This window comes from Botrytis sinoallii, assembly GCF_014898435.1.
Source record: "Botrytis sinoallii strain Bc 23 chromosome Unknown BSIN_005, whole genome shotgun sequence".
In the NCBI taxonomy this organism is placed as follows: Eukaryota; Fungi; Ascomycota; class Leotiomycetes; order Helotiales; family Sclerotiniaceae; genus Botrytis; species Botrytis sinoallii.
This window is the reverse complement of record NW_024066032.1, coordinates 121,054-140,462: the sequence shown is the minus strand read 5'-3', so window position 1 is coordinate 140,462 and position 19,409 is coordinate 121,054. Positions and strand designations below refer to the sequence as shown.

The 19,409-nt window shown below is 42.4% G+C and overlaps 6 protein-coding genes across 6 annotated transcripts; 5 read left to right on the top strand and 1 right to left on the bottom strand.

The window, feature by feature from the left end:
• Nucleotides 1–595: 595 nt before the first annotated feature.
• EAF02_003302 (uncharacterized protein) lies at nucleotides 596–5,940 on the top strand (the record flags this gene model as incomplete). The annotated part of the gene is made up of 2 exons (XM_038899350.1): nucleotides 596–5,751; nucleotides 5,832–5,940. The coding sequence occupies 2 exons, from the start codon at nucleotides 596–598 to the stop codon at nucleotides 5,938–5,940; spliced, it is 5,265 nt and encodes a 1,754-aa protein (XP_038760277.1).
• Nucleotides 5,941–8,174: 2,234 nt separating this feature from the next.
• Nucleotides 8,175–9,419, top strand: EAF02_003301 (uncharacterized protein; the record flags this gene model as incomplete). The annotated part of the gene is made up of 4 exons (XM_038899349.1): nucleotides 8,175–8,512; nucleotides 8,561–8,922; nucleotides 8,982–9,152; nucleotides 9,202–9,419. The coding sequence occupies 4 exons, from the start codon at nucleotides 8,175–8,177 to the stop codon at nucleotides 9,417–9,419; spliced, it is 1,089 nt and encodes a 362-aa protein (XP_038760276.1).
• A 2,136-nt stretch (nucleotides 9,420–11,555) lies between these two features.
• Nucleotides 11,556–12,269, bottom strand: EAF02_003300 (uncharacterized protein; the record flags this gene model as incomplete). Its single annotated transcript, XM_038899348.1, has 2 exons — nucleotides 11,556–11,940; nucleotides 11,998–12,269. The coding sequence occupies 2 exons, from the start codon at nucleotides 12,267–12,269 to the stop codon at nucleotides 11,556–11,558; spliced, it is 657 nt and encodes a 218-aa protein (XP_038760275.1).
• A 1,622-nt stretch (nucleotides 12,270–13,891) lies between these two features.
• On the top strand, nucleotides 13,892–15,339 carry EAF02_003299 (uncharacterized protein; the record flags this gene model as incomplete). The annotated part of the gene is made up of 4 exons (XM_038899347.1): nucleotides 13,892–14,048; nucleotides 14,103–14,382; nucleotides 14,432–14,571; nucleotides 14,783–15,339. 4 exons carry the CDS (start codon nucleotides 13,892–13,894, stop codon nucleotides 15,337–15,339), a joined length of 1,134 nt encoding a protein of 377 aa, XP_038760274.1.
• Nucleotides 15,340–16,667: 1,328 nt separating this feature from the next.
• Nucleotides 16,668–18,031, top strand: EAF02_003298 (uncharacterized protein; the record flags this gene model as incomplete). The annotated part of the gene is made up of 3 exons (XM_038899346.1): nucleotides 16,668–16,670; nucleotides 16,724–16,834; nucleotides 16,913–18,031. 3 exons carry the CDS (start codon nucleotides 16,668–16,670, stop codon nucleotides 18,029–18,031), a joined length of 1,233 nt encoding a protein of 410 aa, XP_038760273.1.
• Nucleotides 18,032–18,721: 690 nt separating this feature from the next.
• EAF02_003297 (uncharacterized protein) lies at nucleotides 18,722–19,397 on the top strand (the record flags this gene model as incomplete). The annotated part of the gene is made up of 2 exons (XM_038899345.1): nucleotides 18,722–18,872; nucleotides 18,925–19,397. The coding sequence occupies 2 exons, from the start codon at nucleotides 18,722–18,724 to the stop codon at nucleotides 19,395–19,397; spliced, it is 624 nt and encodes a 207-aa protein (XP_038760272.1).
• Nucleotides 19,398–19,409: the final 12 nt, after the last annotated feature.

The following is a 19,409-nucleotide window of genomic DNA, read 5'->3' as shown; positions in this document are numbered from 1 at the left end:
ATGCATATACGCATTCAGTATCATTCAGTACTTACGTAGGTAGGTCGGCGTCTTTCATCAAGCATAGCCTACCACCTTCTGCAGCCTTACTTGGTAGCCTTATTCTGCGGAACTAGATGCCTTTCTGCAGGCAACCTCATCTATTCTTGCTCTTTAACCCACCGCGCTTTTGATAGAATTTTGAATTATTCTATTTCTTCTTGAACAATACCCAAATAATTTGATATTTTGCATTTCAAGCGTCACCTTTCGGTTATTCATTCATTAACTCCCGTGCTATTATTTAATCCTTAAATTCATTAGACTTTACATGTTCTGGAACCCGCTAGAGTAAGATAGTGTGTCTCAGCCTTCCTTCTAGCCTTCCCAACGCTGGTAGCAAACAACCGCCCATTCATCATAACTCCTTACTATAGATACTACTTCTCATAGGCATACATCATACATACAGAACGCTGTCATTCATATTAAAGCATGGTTTACAAAAGATAATCTTCTGGCTTGTTTGATTGTCTGATACATCCCCCCCATTCTAACGAGCCGTCGAGGGGAGGCAAATCGACACTCTGCGAGATCAAGAACACACATTATCGCCATGGACTTTACAAAACTACGAGCAGCTGCGCTGAATGATGGTGACGATGAAGAGGCCGTTACGGTCAATACGAGAGCTTTGATAGATAAAGTTCTAGCTAGATATTCTGGGGAATGGACAACTCTACGAGAACTAATCCAGAATGCTGCAGATGCGCAGGCGACAACAGTTACAATCAAGTTCGAGACATTACCCTCCTTTCAAGTCCCAACCCCGAATACCACAAATCAATCAGAGATATTGAAACATGTCCTTCTTAATCATACGCTGAAGAGATTATTAGCCACCAACAACGGGCAGGCATTCGGAGTCAATGATTGGTCGAGGTTGAAGAGAATAGCTGAGGGGAATCCAGATGAAACGAAGATTGGAGCTTTCGGTGTTGGTTTCTATAGTGTTTTCGCTGATTGCGAAGACCCTTTCGTCAGCTCGGGAGATCAGGCTATGGCATTTTACTGGAAAGGCAACTCCTTATTTACCAAGAAGATACAATTACCTCCTAGTGAAGCGAATCCCAATACAAGCTTCGTCCTCGACTACCGGAACAACACGACGCCAATGCCTAATTTGCTTTCTATAGCCCAATTCTTGGCAACAAGTCTGACATTCGTGGCTTTACAAAATATCGAATTATATGTCGATGATTTTAAGATTATATCTTTGAAGAAGAAATCAGCACCAAGTTATGATGTCCCTATCGCGAGGGATGTTACGACGAGGTCTAAAGAAGGGCTCATGAAAGTTCAAAAGCTTGAGAGAGAAAGTGTACAAATGGATGCTACCTTTATGAATGTTGTGGGTTGGAAACCTGCCAAACCATCCACATCTAAACCCTCTTATGATAATAGCTACGGGAGTTCCAACGATGTACCCTCTCTCCGTTCCTTCTTCTCTAGACTTACTTCGAATAATAGCCAGGCTCAACAAAAAGCAAAAGCCTTGCAAGAGGAAAAGGCCATGCAAGAAGTGCTACTTGAAGATCTGACAGCTCTGACAACAACCAATGTATTTCTACGTGTGACTACGGCAATGATCAGGACTTATATTCAGCCAAGTTTCGCAGCGGAGCTGGAACGAGCGACTAAGAAACCACCTCCCAAGACAACCAAATTGGCCATCCTAACATCTTCTTATGATGAGACCGAAGCATCCGCACATGATAATCTAGTTTCAAAGAACGTTGACGTTTTTGCATCTGTTCTTCCGGGAAAGAAACCTGGTGGTCGGGTTTTCATCGGTTTCCCGACTCATCAAACCACTGGTGCAGGTATGCATCTATCTGCGCCATCTGTTATTCCGACCGTAGAGCGTGAATCCATTGATTTGAATGCTCGGTATGTTCGAACTTGGAATCTGGAAATGCTTCGAGTTGCTGGTATCATGGCAAGATTAGCATTTGCTAATGAAATGTCTGATCTCGCTGACAAGATTAAACGTGCAACTCAATCAAACGGAAATGGAAATAAAGTAACGAAGCGCGAGATTGAGCAGTTTTTGCCAGAAGCTGCACACATATTAAAAACTTTTACCTTTGGAGATTCTACCCCAAGTTCTCAAGTTTCCCAAGTTATCGAAGAAGCGTTTTGGACAGCGTATCAGAAGGCATCGATCGAAGTTTATAGTACCAGGAGTGTTCTTCCAACGACGAAGGTTCGGTTGGCCACAGAAGATTTGAGTGGATTTGTGGAGGGGATCCCTGTCGTTCCAGATGCACTTGTCGAATCTGAATTTGTGAAGAAGCTGAAAGACTTTGAGCTCATCACTGAAATCACAATTGGCGATGTCAAGCAAGAGCTTGAGGCAAAGGCACTTACCAAGGAACAACTAATCCAATTTATCAAGTGGGCAGGCCATAAGGCTATCCTTGGAAACATCGATGCCCAGACTATCCACTCTTTGTTCGATGTTGCTGTTGCCACTCTAGGGGATGATCAAAATCAGGGTGGAATTATTGCGCTTGGCAGTGTCACGAGTTACCTGAATGTTAATAGAATACCACCTGAAGCTCCGGTTCCTCCAACGACAATCCCTTTCGAGTTCACTCGGGAATGTCAACCGAACGAACTCCAGGCCCTAGGATGGGAGCCCCTCGAGATTGTGCCGTGGTTGCGTTATTTAATAGAATCGAGAGATCGAAATGGCCCGGAACAAAACATAACTACGACACCACAATTCGCGGCCAAAGTTCTTCACATCATCTCAAAGTCGTGGGAAGGAATGAGTGCCAATTCCAAAGCGACTGTCACATCACTACTGTCAACCTTGACAGTGATTCCAACCAAGTGTGGCATGAAAAAACCCGGCGAGGCGTTTTTCGAGAGTGTAAAGCTTTTTGAAGATTTGCCCACTCTAACGAATTGTCCGGGTGTCAAAGAGAAGTTCCTTGCAGCTATTGGAGTACGAAAAACAGTAGATCTGGAGACAATCTTCAGTCGACTTCTTGCACCTCCCACACAAGCCAAAGAAGGTGAGGTATCCAACAACAGTCGCCACATGGACTTGATCAAGTATTTAGCCTCAGTAAAGGAAGACATTCCATTGGAAGATCTTAAGAGACTGAAAGAATCACAAATCTGCCCTGCCGAGGCAGGCCCGCCTGGTCAGGAATCGTCCCAAGGTACAGCCCGGATGTACAAAGTTCGTGAACTCTTTGAGCCTAAAGATGCACTCAGGGACTTGGGACTGCCAATACTTCAATGGCCAGGGCCTCTGTTTAGTTATCGATCCACCAGTAATGAAGGTCGTTTCTTGTCTATGCTTGGGCTGAGATCTTTTCCTTCTGTTCCTGAACTTATTGATCTGATGTCGTCGACTGATTTCATCCTCCGAGACAAAGCTATGGTTTACTTTATTGCAAACCATCACATGAATGGTTACGCGAGCTTTGATCTCAATCACACTAGGAAAGGAATTCTTCCAATCGAAGGCGATGAGAAACGAAGAGTTGCCCCTTATGAATGCTTCACGAATGAGAAGAGCTCTGTTCTTGGTTTCGAAATATTGCGACAAGAGCTTCGTATCCATGCTAACAAATTTGGTGTTGCCGTTGATCCCCCAATTACAGAATGCGTCAATCGACTTATCAAAAGTCCTCCAAAATCTCGCCGTGAAGCTATCACACTCTTTGGATATTTTTCGAGTAGACTCGGTGAGGTTGGTCTCAATAGTTGTGCTAAACTGAGTGATTCACCTATCGTTCCTATACCCGACAATCGAGAAATTACGAGCGGACTTTCCAATGAAAAACCACAACCTTCGAATAAGATCAAGTATCTTACACCTCGACAATGTTATCTGGGAATTTCTTCAGAATATAGTAATATTTTTGACTTTGTTGATTTTGGTAGCGAGGCCAATACATTTCTTCTTAAGTGTGGGTCTAAAAATGAGCCTACCAAGTTAGAACTTGCTGCTCTGGTTTGCCAAGAACCTGCTCGTCTTCTTGGAATCATGCAAAGTCCTGAAAAGTACTTGAATCTCCTGAGGTCTCTTGCAATTGATCTGCCCATGCTGAGAAGAGACACGGCTCTATTCAGGCAGATGAGAGTTTCCAAGTTTCTTCTCGGATCCAAGGAAATCTCGGCTGCCAAGGAAATATCAAATACGACCAGTCTTATAGACCAGCAGGATCTTGAGGTGGAAGAAACTGAGGATGCCCCCCTTAAGCAGTGGCATTTGGAGCAACCTAATCAGATTGTTGTTGTTGATGATTACAACAGCTACCGTCTCTTCAAAGAGAATTTGGTCTGCGCCCCTCTAGAGGACACTTTGGAAGAGTTTTATCTCGCACTTGGATCTACCAATCTTAGTAACATTGTACAAGAAGATCTTCGTGTTGGTCAGGCTGTTCCATATCAAGGAGATTCCGTCAAACTCCGTAAACATATTCTTGAGAGATCAAAATTGTTCTTGCATGAATCACCACGTGAGAATGTGAAACGGGATAGTCGATGGCTGGAGAAGAACTTGACGGTACAAGTTGTCAGTGGCATACAAGTCCGACGATCCTTGAAAGGCCACAATCTGTCGAATACAGAAAAAAGAACTGCTGCCTGTATTCAAGAGCGATACAAAGGGTTACAACTACTGGTGACTAATGCATATGATACATATCAAATTAGTTTGGCTATGTGCAAGCACTTATTAGCTCGCCCACAACAACAGTCATATCTTACGTTTGAATCTTTTCTCACTTTATCCTTGCAGCAATTACGTTCTCGTGGTTACAATGTGGAGAGAATTCTTAGAGCCAAGGCAGCTGAGGCACGGATTGCTGAAGAAGAAAGAAAGAGACAACTCGAAACAGAACAGGAACAAATTCGGGAGCAAGAAAACCAATGGCGAGAAGATCAAAAAGAAGAGGCTGCCGCTTCTGCACGAGATGAAAATCGTCGAAATTCTCATGTTGCTATGCCCGGCGCATTTGGTTCCGATTCTCCATCACCACCTCAGGCAAAGAAAGAAAAGAGTCGAGGATTATTCTCAAATCTTTCGCGACGTTTTGGTCTTGAAAGCAGCAATGACGAACCAGTGAAATCACCGACACCATTGTCCGTAGATGCTCCACCACCCCCTTACTCTGAGACTACCGGTCAGAAACCCCAAACAGAAAGTGTTACTTCCAACGGCGCCATCAAACAAAATCTGCTCAATGCCATTCAATCATCTCGAGCTCATGATTCCTCCGACCTTTTTTCCCCTCCCTCTACCAATCAGGTTAAGGAACAAGCTGAATATTGCGATTCAACTTCCGGTCAAAACCTCTCCTACTTTGCAGATGCTTCTAATGGCACTCGTATCTTCATATCTAATGATAGACAAAACCCTGACGGTCCCAATCTTACCGATTTCCTCGCTGCAAATGTCTCTCCCCTCAATAGCTTCGCAGCTTTACTTCATGAAGCTGCAGATATCTATAATTTGCCTAGAAAAGCTATCCATATTTTCTACGATGATCACGGGAATACTATTGCTTTCAATAGCCAAGGAAGTATATTTTGTAACTTTAGGTTTTTCCAACAATTACATCTTAAGAAACTGGATTCAAAAAGTGGAGAGGAAAAAGTAGATGCGGGCGCTTATTGGTGGATAGTACTTGCTCATGAATTGGCCCATAATTTGGTTGGACCTCATAATTCTGATCATAGTTTCTATACGTGAGTATTGCCCTTTGTTTGTCCTTGAATCCATTTTTCGAAAGGAGAATGAACGGAAGCTAACATTTATATCAAAAAAGTGAGCAACTAATTGCGAATTACTTCCCGAAGATGATGGCGAGAGCAAATAAATACACGACGGTGGCACCAAATACCGCCAGTGACAACGCCAGCACCAGTGGACACTAGAGATGTGTGAATCAATAATTGGAATTACTGTTATTACCAATTTCAAACACAGCCGACAAAATGAGCAGATAGACTTGAGATGGGGTCTCCTACATAATTCTCATTCTCATTGCACATGATGTAAATATGTGTATCATTGTTCAATTCATAGCTATGGCGTTTATGGCGATTACATTGAAAGGGATGGAGTGATACATAGCGGACAAATTTTGGGTTTTGGGTTTTCGTTTGCGTAGAATACTTCATAGATAGATGTGTGTGCCTTGAAAACAACTCTTCATCATTACCTTTGTATAATCCAAGTATAACAGAGACTCTCCAGACACAGTACTTGTTATGATTGAGAGATAAATTGTGATATCGCAGTGAAATATCTTGACAAGAGTTGCTTTGAAATTTGTCCAGTAATTTCTCAGACATCGGGTCCTGAAATCTGGAAAACAATCTCAGATCAAAGGAATTTGATTCCGTGAACCTTCCCTAGGAATCGTCTATTTAACGTCCAACATCGACAGTGAAGGGTCGATGAGGTTGGCATTCAGTCCTTTGAATTTTGATTAGTCACAAAGATTGATGTTACTTTTTTGATTTTAGCCAAATTAAATCTTAACGTTGATTACCACGTAGTAAGTCCTGCCTTTTGGTTATTTATCCGACCCCAATGAGGAGACCAAGTTGGTAAATGTCCAGGAGAATCGGAATATGTTAGACGACTTCCTGTGCAACTCCATAAGCGATATCCATGCGGCGTTCAACATGAGCTTGATGAGTAGTAATAGTCAGTCAGATAGTTCATGATGAGAGCTGAGGGCTTTTTTGTACAATAGAGGAGTACAATTGGTTGATGTTCATCAACGTCAATAGAAAACTGATAGTAAATCAACCTTTCCCTCACAAAAGCATAGTTATGCTTTCAACGTGTTGTCGTGTTGTCAACCCAGAAATGTGACTGTGGAGTAAATTGCCGACGGGAAAGCATCGAGGTAACCGACATCAATTACCAGATCTTATCGAATTTTCTTATCCGGCCTCTAAGTTTACCGGATTTTGAGAATGTAAACCCCGTAAACCTCCAGAGATCCTCCATATCTGCCTAGCATACATGGAAAACCCTCATAGCGGGGGATATTGGCCAACTAGAGATCCTACGCAGTACACCGTACAGTCTACATCGTATGTTGCTGTCGAGTTGTCAATTACAAATTTTTTCTATAGTAAAAACTTTTCAGGGGTCAGTCGGATCGGATACACTAAACCTTAGCGGATCGGGCTTAAGATGCTGACAGGGGCGAGCGACTAAGAAAGCTTCAACGGTCTAAAATACGAACCATACAGATGGAGTGTAGAGATTCAGACCCACCAATCTTCCTTGTTAAATGCATTCATCATACATCATACACAATGGATGCGTGGAGTATGATGGCATTCATCATACATCATACATAATGGATGCGTGGAGTATGATGTATGAGACATCATCGGCCGAACACATTATTCCACAAAAGATTCAAGACAAAAACGAAACCATCGGCTTTACAAAGCACATGGTCAATAACCAAAATCTAGATCCTAGTATTCAATGGAGCTAATATTGAGATGGATACGGTAGTAAAGCATAGAGCAGCTTTCTATTTTGACCCTCTTGAACCTGTTTTACTACGGATTTTTTGTACCTCAGTAAGCAGGCGTACACAGACGCTTCTAATAGAGGAAAGCAGCTTTAGACTTGAAGAACAATACTTGACGGAAGTGGGAAAAGAAAACCTTCACTATCCGTAATATTTATGGACAAGAGCGAGTTCATTGAACCTTTGCTCTCATGTTTAATGAGAAAGAGAAGTGTGAACAGTTTTATTCTCCCCCCGAAGTGCCGACTACAACGAAACGAATGCCTTGACTACAAATTTAGATCATCAACATAGTTCCAGCCAATTCCATCTTTTCCAGCATCAGACTTTTCATCCCATATCCTTGACCATTATTGACGGCTCAAGCGCAATACCTAGAGCTTCAACATTTCCGAATCAGGGCCCAATCTTTTCTTATCTATCTACCTATCATGACTCCACCCAGATTTGTAATTCCGAGTATGGAGGCAAACGATGACATTTTCACAATGAAGGGAGTAGATATAAAATCCATGGTCCAAATTTTGTTTTTCAAATCTTTTTTTCGTTCAAGACAAAAATTATACCATTAATTTCGAAATATCAAAACTTAAATCTCTCCTCAAAATGTCTACCGATTACAAGTTCCAGGGATGGTTGGGCCTCGACTCCGAAGCCGCCAATGGCAAGATGGTTTGGCAAGAGTTTGAACCTAAGCCTTTCGAAGAGACAGATGTCGATATCAAAATCACTCACTGTGGTATTTGCGGTTCTGATATTCACACTTTGAGATCCGGATGGGGTGCATCTGATTACCCAGTCTGCGTCGGCCACGAAATTGTTGGAAAGGCTGTCAGAGTTGGATCCAAGGTGAAGGATATTAAACTTGGAGATCGTGTTGGTGTTGGTGCTCAAAGTGGTTCTTGTATGAACCAAAAGGGTGATTGTGAAGCTTGTGCTGATGGGTAGGTCTTTTACTCATCATATTGACGAATAATACTAATATACCTTAGTCAACAACAATACTGCGCTCACATGACCGCTACTTATAACAGCAAATGGGCTGACGGAAGCAAATCTTACGGAGGTTATGCTGATTACTGGCGTGGAAGTGGTGATTTCGTAATTAAGATTCCGGATTCAATCCCATCTGATATTGCGGCTCCTATGCTTTGTGGTGGTATCACAGCTTTCTCACCACTTGCCCAAAATGGTGCTGGACCAGGAAAGAAGGTCGCAATTGTTGGAATTGGTGGTCTTGGACATTTCGGTATCATGAGTGCAAAAGCTTTAGGTTGTGATGAAATCACCGCGATCTCTAGAACCTCGGCCAAGAAGGAAGATGCATTCAAGATGGGTGCTACTAGATTCATTGGTAAGTGTTTTAACTTTATGAGTTGCAGTGGAGAGTTTTACTGACTTTTGAATGTATAGCTACCGATGAAGAACCAGATTGGGCCACAAAATACGGAAATTCTCTCGACCTTATCGTCAGCACTGTTTCCTCACCAAAACTCCCACTTCAAAGCTACCTTACCCTTCTCAGATATCAGGGTAAATTCATCCAAGTCGGTGCTCCTGAAGACACTATTCCTGGATTCAACAGTAAGTTATTGTTCCTTTAGTTTCAAAAATCATTATTAATACAAATTAGTGTTCTCCCTCATCCTTAAGAAGCTTTCCATCGGTGCTTCGCTCATTGGTCCCCCACATGAGATTAAGGATATGTTGGCACTCTTCGCTGAGAAGGGTGTTAAGACATGGAACAACAATGTCCCAATGAAGGATGCTAACCAAGCTATTGTTGACATGGAGGATGGTAAAGCAAGATATAGATATGTCTTGGTTAATGAGAAGCATATCGACGCTTAAGTCTAAGATTTCGTGTATTAATAATGTAATGAATAGAAATGAATGATAGATTGTACGTTTATGAGTTAAACCTTAGTTTATATGGTAGACCTCGAGTTTGTATGTCAACCCTTAAGCTCACGTATTATAGATCCCAATCGGATTGTTTTAACTTCGTTCTTTTGTATCCATTCTGTCGAAGCATAGCAACGGGATAGGTGATTTTGGTCTTGTCATCTACTTGAGCATTGAATATTCCGACCCTAAGCTACCGTTATCTACTTCACATTATCCACTCGCAGAGTTTAGATCTTGTAAATGACGTTTACCATCGTACCGACCGACTGCGTCGTCTCGGCTACAAAACTTGTCCAAGTACCCCGGATCTGACACCAAAATTAATTTTACTTACTCTTCTAGACTTGGTACATATCTGTGAATCCACCGGGTATGTTATATGTCGATCCCCTGGAATCACTTGATTTCCCCACAACCTCGATTTACTCATTATAAGCCCCCATGAGTATAAGCGAATCTATAAGCTGCTTCTATTATATGTGGGTCGTTATCTCCACATACAGTTTAGGTTTCCAAATTTAAAGAGATGTGAGTACTTGCCGATCAATCAGTTTCTTGACCCACGTCTCTGATCCTTTCCGTACGCGGTAGCTAATTCACTCGTTTGTTGCCCTGCATTTCAGACTCTCTTCATATGCAGTAGTAGATCAATCAGTCTCTGTTTTGAGAGGTCGATTACTCCGCTTCTCGATATGCCTCTCCGTCCCTGTCCGCATTTTGTGAATGATCAATCGGTTCCTTGACCTACCTCTCTGGTATTCTTTTTATATGCAGTGGCAGATGCCCATTTCATGAGCAGCCTGCACGAAATCCTAAGATACTCAGAATGTGGTATTGGCAAAATTGAAATCGACTGCAGGGCAACGAATAGCAAGACTCTCTTCATTGAGATAGTTGTAAAGGCAAATAGATTGATGAAAACTCTCCAAAGACTTGGTTGCGACATTTAAAGGACAACTTTTAGTTCCACGAGCGGAGAGACCGCGCTTTTGATTAATGTATTCCCCTCGATCTGGCTCTCCGATGTCCCCCCATATACTCGAGATGATCAATCGGTCCGTTGATCTGCCTCTCTCACCATCTCCATGTGTACTATAACACGCTTCGATCCTAGAGTTTGCTCCATGCTCCAGCTCGGCTTGCATACCATTGTATCTTCAACCCCACCCGATTGCATCCCTTGTTATAAAATTTCTTTGTGTTCTCGATTTGCCTCATCTGCGGTATTTGAAGAATCCAGTTCTTGTTACCTCTCTTCGATGTCCAATCTAATCCTTCAAATAGATAGCGCCCCACGAATTGCTTCCTCGGTATGTTCATGATATTTTTCTTAAATGCGGAGCTCGGTTTGTATCCTTTGAATCTCAAATTATTCCTAATTGTACTGCTCGGTAAACATTCCTTTTCTGTTTCCGAATCTCTTCATGTACTGCACTCAAGGCATTAGTTCTTCTGTACACCCAGCCGGTTCTCTTTGTGTGTTGCATGATTGCACACACATTGGCTCCTCGGTAGGCCCCCCTGATTTTTCTTTTGTCATGAACTGCACGTATTAGCTTCTTGGCATGTCTCTTCTATCCTTCTCGCGATGCTAAAATAACTGTTCTTGCGGTACCTCCTCTCATTTCCCTTTTGTGCGGCACTCAATGAATTGGTCCTCCAATAACCCCCTACGATCATCTTTATTTCGGTAACAAACGAACTGCCACTCTGGAATTCTTCTCGTGTTTAACGCTTGTCATATTCGTTCCCGATGTATCTCCTTGACTCTCCTTAAATGCGACACCAAACGAACCAGCTCCATGGTATGTCTTCTGAACCATCTTTAAGTATGACGCTATCGTATTGCGTCCTCTGTATGTCCTCCACACTCGCTCTATGTTCGACGCTGGGCCGGTTGATTCCTCGGTACTCCACCTTGACTTTCTTCATTCGCGGTATCCAACAGAGCGATACATCAATAAGCCCCTCTGATATACTTTGTTCATAGCGGTAAGCTTTGCTGTGTGAAAAGCCGTCAGTATGGCAAGATATTTGGTGCACTTTCTAAGATTAGGAACAAGTCGTTGCCGAACTCAGCTATGAGTTTGCCGCTGGATAGAAACACATCCCAGACATCATATATACTCTCTTGTTATTGGAAAGCTCGCTGAGATGAACCGAATTGTCGCTGTCGCTATCGCTTTGATCGGATAGGTTGGTAGTTATAGCCGCCTTTCTCTTGAAGAATTTCTCCTCAAGCTTCGGAAAAACTTCCAAGTAACCCGACTCTGTATGAAACGCCCATTTATTACACCCTTTACAGAGAACTCTGTCCTTCTTCTTGCTCTTTGTATTATGTGCCGTAAGTGCAGAGCCTGTAGTTGATGATGTCTTGGCTTGATTTCTGCTCTCGTCAGCAATGTCGGCTTGGAAAGAATTCAGGGTTGGAGGTGTAGATTTGTTGGTCAATTTCGAGCGCTGACTTTGAGTCTATTGTAGTTAGTATGAATGTAAAGGACTGATATAGTGCAAAGCGTACCATTCTCTATGAAGTGGGAAACTCAACTTCTCCAAACCAGTAACAGTGTTATTGAACGCGATCATGAACTCCTCCACTGTAGTAGGGTCTGTATAGTCGATGGAGATAAAAGCATTAATAGCGTTAGCTTTAGTAGAGAACCCTGATTCCTTGTAATGAGCACACAATTTCTTCCACATTTCTGCCGCGGCCGTGCAACCTACGATAATAACATGACCATTTTCATGAATGTTGTATTCGATGGCAAGCTGTGCAATACTATCCTCGATCATGCTCCTGCCATGCTTTTAAACTAGCATGCCGGGCGGCTGTGCTCTCTGCCTTGACTGGTGGAAGGGCTTTGTTGATAGTAGTTGGGATTGGCAGTTTCTTTTAGATTTAGATAGCGAGGTATTCCAGCACTTTTACAGAGAATAAGAAAGTTCTCTCTGAAGGTAGGGAAATTCTTCTCTCATCTGGAACGGAAATCTGCTATCAGCATGACGGTCTTGAGGCCCGCCATCGCAAATCTTGACACCCCTATAACTGCAGAAAACATGTATATAGTTGAAAGGTACTGTGCAGGAAGAACCTGTGAAGTATTCGTCGGTGTGTAGTCCTAGGAAGGAGACGAATTATAGCCTGCGTGAAGTCCTGACGGCTCCTGAATATGCCATTGGCAATATCCAAATTGATCGCAAATCGACACTAACAACAAGACCACAACCCACATAAAGCTAGAATGTGCCATCGCTTATGTAAATTGGAGAGCCAAAATGTTAATGCGGAAGAAGTTCTGCAATGCAGATGTCGAAGAAGAAGGGTTGTAATATAGATATCGAAGAAGAGTCGCAATATAGAGTCACAATTCGAATTCCTAGGAAGCGCCACAATGCGGACGTCCAAGAAGCAGATGCGCAGTGCGAATCAAAAAGGCTTCGAATTCCCGCTGGAGCTTGCGCTCAAAGGTAACGGTATACTTTGATCCGCAAACAATTGAGACGATTGGTCCTGAGCCAGAATATACTGTGAATTATGGGAAATAACATTTGAGACGAGATAGTATTGCTTCTTGTTGAGATTTTGAGGTCATTGTAAAGTGAAATTCCGAAGATCGCATTGTGAGTATCTCCTTGCGGGAAGTGAGGAATGGACTAAACTCTAGCTGTATGGTATTTGTCGCGATACTTATTTGCGCTGACCTCATTATCACAGACATAAAGTTATCGTCTGACATCTGTAATCGAAAGTCTTTGTGTGTTTGGATTCCAGCTTAGGTTCTTGCGGGGGTTCGTGGTTGGGTTTCTGTAGACAGCAAGATGCCAGATTTTTTTGGGTCACCGCCACAATCATTTCCCTTGAAGGGCGACGATCAGTAAAACAATGGACTCACAGATCCATAGCCATTGATTAATATCTCAGGTAATTCATTGAAGTGAAGTAGACGTGACTGAGAGCTAAAGTTCTTGGCACTCAAGTAACAAATATTTGCGGAGAGCTGGGCATAATAGACGGCACGCATAAGGAAATATGTTTTAAGCAATTCATCTTCAACACAAATTCAAGACTCTTGATTCCGTAATGAGATTACTATATTTACATGCGTGGAAGACCTTCCAAATATCTTTTTTGTATGCCCGAGTCGGGAAGATCCAGTGAATCATCGGAACTTTCCCACCAATTATTTTGATCCAAAGACAATTCTTCCTCCCAATCCCAATCAGGACGTTGATGATCTTTGCTCTTGCAATTACGAATAAATGTATTATTAGCGCCATCTGCATACATAGTCAACCCCGCACTCACCTGCTCTCCCACTACCTACAACACTTCAAATTTACTTGTCACATTTGAATGACATACATCAACAATTCGCGAATTTAGTCCACTCGTACATACTCTGGCATCATTCAATATGGATAATCTTCCAAGTTACGAATTGACTCCTGGTATGCCGGTATTATCCTCAAGGCAAAAGCGTATGTTGAAAGCGTACGAGGTAGCGCATTGTATTGGTTTGGTAGATGAAATGTATCGCATGGCAGAAGAGGACCTTCTGACAGAAAAATTTCGTGAGACTTTCTCAACTTACTATATATGGATCGGAATACTAACGAGTAATTTAGCTGTCAGACAAAGTATGACATTGATGTTAGAAGACAGCGATGGTGAAATGGAAATGCTCAAACTCTTATACACAATTCACGAGAGAGTTCTGGTAGCCATAATCAAAGGTACAATTGGGCATGAATTGGTATCTACAAGGGGAAAAGAAAACGACCTGCGAAAGTGTTTGCTCCCGATCAATGCGCAAGCTGGTACCTACTTGATTACCTTTCTCAAGAAGGATTCCGACAAGTATTTGTCCATTTCTCAATTGGTAAAAGTTACTCAGCATTTAAAGAAGTGAGGGAATCCTGTCTAACTCTCTTGGCATTTATCTAACATTTGGCAGTTACCTGAGTTTTCACGAAAATCCATTGGGGGATGATCCGACGCCGGAAAGACTGTTGCAGTACGAAGATGCTGTCAAAATCGAAGCTCTTTTGTGTCCTGGGTATGAGCTATCACACATACAAGACAGTGTCAAGGCTGGTACGATCAGTAAATTTTTTTACGAATTCTGATCTATTGATCAAGAGGTTGGAACATTGAAATTCGCAGGATATTAACGAATTACTGGGGACTGCTTTTCGTACACAGTCACCGAGTTATGTTGGTTGTAGCAATCACATATCTGTACGCCTGGACGAACACAATCCAGTAACCAAGGCCCCGAAAGATACTTGTGTTACGGTCTTTCTAGCATGTCTCGAGCATGCTGGTATCGAATTTGATAGAATTGAGATGGCGATATTGAAAGTTTGGGAACAATCTCAATTTAGACTTGGTGAAGCATTAGTCACCATGCTGGCTGGATCTCTGGTATGGGAAGGTGGACTCAATGCCGTACAAGCAGGTGGTCAACCGCTCGATATGGGCGATGTGCGAAGCCTGGACGTTTGCGAGGAGTTATTTTTCAAGACAGATTGGACAATACCAAACTTTGAAAAGTGTCGAGAAATGTTTGAAACTTATCAACGACGGGTACAAAGGGTAGCAGATTTTGATCCGACTGAGCGGTTGGGTGAATTGCGAGAGATGGTAAAAGGTGTAGGTGAAGATATCGAGAATCTTGATAGAGATCTCGATCAAATTAGTGAGATGACGAAGGAAAAGATTAAAATGGGGGAAGCTGTCCTTAAGCAATTGGATGAGGATAAGGTGGAAATGCAAAGACAAATTGATGGGTATAATTTGGAAATAGAATTTGCGAAAATGTATCTGGAATGGGTCAGGGATGTGAATTCGGGTAATGCATAGGTCAAGGAGCTTGACAAACTGTAGAATAGAACATCCTATCCTCTCATATGAATTGCTTTATTTCTACCATTTGATCATCCCAATTGAAGTGATACACTCGTTCCTATCGTTACCCATTCCACCATTAACTATCATTCGATCTTGACTATAGCGTACCACATCATCAATTGGTCCATCCACTCATACCAAGTGCAACTATTGTCCTCTAGACTCTGGCTTGGAGATATCCATCTCTGATTTGGGCCAATTCCCATCAGGTACCCATAACCGATAGTAGAACAATACATAACGACCATCATCCATGACAGACCAATCGTGATTACCAGATATACCCGATTTCTTTGTAAATTTGCCAGTAGGAGCGCATTTTAACTCTCGACCATCTTGACTATAGATACGGATGTGCTCGGGAAGGCCATGTGTAGTTCTCACGACCGCACAGAGGTGATATACCAAAGATTGAACCCCAATGGATTTACAATTTCCTTCGATACTATCCTTCGCGTAGGGGCCTTTTAACTCGAGTACCCTCAAATTCGATACCGGTTGAGATTGTCTTTCAACGTTGTATTCAATTGGCAATATCGAAATTGATTGCACACCGACACTAGAAGCAAGCCGGTAGCCCACATAAAGTCTTGTGATGTCCAGAATGTGCCATCGCAATGCCTACATTGAAGAGCCGCAATACAACCTTAGAAGAAGGGCTGTAATGTAGATGTAGATGCTGAAGAAGAAGAGCCACAATGCGCATGTGGAGAGACGGCTGCAATCTGGATGTTGGAGATGGGCGTTGCCCTTGGAAGGAGGTCTGCAATACAGATGTAGATGGTGAAGAAGTCCTGCATCCCAGGAAGCACCCCAATACAAAATTCGCAATGCCCATTTCCAGAAAGAAGAGACACAATTCAGATGTTGAGGAAGAAGATCCGTAATGTGTATGTCCAAGAAGAAGATCTGCAGTACGAATTTAAAAGTCTTCCAATTCTCGCTCGGGCTTGGGAGAATACTTCATACAGTGAATTTTTGAAATTCAAATCGACCACCACGATCCAGCGTGATTGAGGTAGCATTGTTGATGTTCTCAACAAGGCTACGGAATACGGGGACCTCACTCGCCAGTTCGTGAAGCTAATGATAATTTGATATGGTTAAAAATCCAACTTCCAAGCGCAGCCCGTAATATTTTTGGATACGGTCCCTTGTTTTTGACTTATCTAATCTTATAGAATAACTTGGAAGTTTTAACTTTTAAGATCGTAAATCCATTGTCTTTCTCTTACAGCGACAGCGGAGTAAAGAGTCCACGCCTTTTCTTGAACAAAAAAATGGTAAGTCTTTCCTAGCTCTGTCGATGATTACCTTTAACCAAGTTTTTGTGTAGGAGAAAATAAATCTTTCGAGTGTCTTCAGAATTTCAGCCGCCACTGATGGCGTTCCTGATGTGAAATCCTCAGAGATGAGCTCATTGCTTGGAATTGGTGCTTTCATCACAGTAAGATGCCTCTAAAGCTTTGCTCAAATTCAATCGTCTTAGGTCTCATGATTTTCAAAACTAACAATATCTGCACAGAACAAATCGAAGACTAGACTTGTGGTAACATTCCAATTTCATACAACACAGACTTTGGACTTTGTGGAAAGTAGTGCGGCGCAAATGGTGGACCAAGAATATAAATTGTTGATAGAGTTATTTTCGAATCTGAATATTGACGATAAAATCTTCTTCCCGTTGGATGCCACCACGAATGATAATCTCATGATATCAAAGAAGTCGACTTATTTCGACAACTACCATAAGAAGATTACACTACCTGCGCATCCTCGGATAGGGCTTGGGATTCAAGCCATGGACAATGCGATCTCGAGAACGGTACCAGCGTCAGAGAAAAACAGGAGACTATATCGACATGTTCAAATGCGAAATCATAAAGGCAGTCTCCCGCTAAAAAGATTCACCTTGTTCTCAAAACTTCCTGCGGAGCTCAGAGTCAAGATATGGCAGATGTCTTTTGTCGGAAGAACGATTGTGGTTGATGAGGACCCCAGAACGATAGAAGGAGCTGTTGATTTTAGCAAGAATCGTGTCATAACATCAAACCCAATTCAACTTTTGATTAATAGAGAGAGTCGGGCAGAAGTCAAGCGACATTACATCTTTCAAAAGAACCATCAAGCCACTCTGGCTGTCCAAACTCTAGGAAAGTATAAATCCAGGTATCTCACGAACCGTTTTCATCCGGAGAATACCTTCCTACCAAGTTTTGGTATATATTATCATCCAAGAATAGATGCGCTCTCGATACTTACCTCTAGCGTCTACAATAATGCGATCCTTTGGTGTCTACCAATTTGTGGCTATGAGCTTTATCGCTTTCGATACATGCAGACTATAGTGATTCGTGAGGCACGTTTGAGCGCCGGGGACATCGGTTCTTTCAACGACTACCGGCGCGGAAGACTAACTTTTTCTTTCTGGGGAGATACACGTTTTTGTCAAATCCGGGAAATATTGATATACCCGGGTAAATCTGTCAGATTTACCGAAGATAATCTGCTCTGTACTGAGCTGGGTAGAAAGCAAAGCTTGGAATTTCTCAACGAAATATTCAAAGAAGTCTATCAGCTTGAGGAGAAGGCTGAGGGAAGTCTTCAAGCTCCGAGGATCACCATCTACCTTGAAGATCCTTAAAACTTTAGTAATCTACAACAGTTGAATCTTCTTATTTCGCGATGTATTTGAATCCGTGTTTTACAACAACAATGTGAGGGCACCGACTAGAATTGCTCTTGAGATGATCATTAATGTCATGACACGTGACGAAACCCGTCCGATAGTACACCAACGCCGGTAGGAGTTGCCAGCAACATAGCGCTATGACATCGGAGTCAAACATTTGCTGCCCCCTTGATGAATGTTATTGATTTTAGTATAACCCCATACGGAAAGCTTCTCCTCTGGAAATTCAAAGGAACTTTCGTATCTGCACGTACTTGAATCGTTCTTTGTCATGATTTTTCGCATATCACCCCTCGATCTCTCGGAGGCTCAGTCCGATTGTTTATGGGACTGTTTGAGGGAAGTTGTTTCAGACAATTCTGATCTATCCTATGAAATGCTGAGATTTCTGATCAATATTGGCTTGTTACGCAAGGTGTTTTGGAACGATCTTGGTGTGTTGCTTTACAATTGAGTCGTCATCTCGAATCCTTGGCAGTTTGAAGTGTATGATTTTTGCGGTGATGTGACAATGTGATACTTCCAAGAACAATCTATCCTTTCCATTCATCTATATGAACTCAGTCACTCTGAGGAAAATCTTGATAACAATCCATTTAATTTAATTTTGAACTCAACCTGACACGTAGAATTAGCTGCAACATGTTCTGTGTAATTTCCGTACTCACTGTTGCGCTCGCCGGCGGGGCATCAGCTTTCACGCCGTCTGGGTTTGAACCATCTTCCACTAACGATCTTACTGTTGCATATGGCTCTAAGCTTGCAACAAATGGAATCCAAATGTTGCGAGCTGGTAGGATTCTTTCTCTAAGTTGCATCGCGACGGCATGCTAATAATTACTCAGACACAGCCAGTGCTCCTATTCTTGGTACAACCACAAAAATGAGTGGTACCTACGCAGTAATGATGGTAGATCCCGATATTCCACCCGCAACAATTGGGGGTGATACTTCACAATTCCTCCACTGGATGCAAGCCGATCTCACATCATCAAATACCACGACGAATATCGGAGGTCAAAAGATCTACGAACTGATCAACGTAAAGAACACATCTGCATTTGCCACATATTTACAACCAAACCCTCCAGATGTAGCGCCAACTACTCATAGATATACACAATTATTATTCAATACCACAGGGATGAACATGAGTCTAGCTTCCCTTCAAATGGCGGGAAAAACTCGAGGAAATTTCAACGCCGCGGATGTAGTTAAGAGGGCAAAGTTGACAGTATTGATGGGAAATTCATTCGATGTTTCATTTGGAGACAAAGCCATAAATACTACGGGGGCTTCAAGTGGAAGCTCTACCTAGACTTCCACTTCG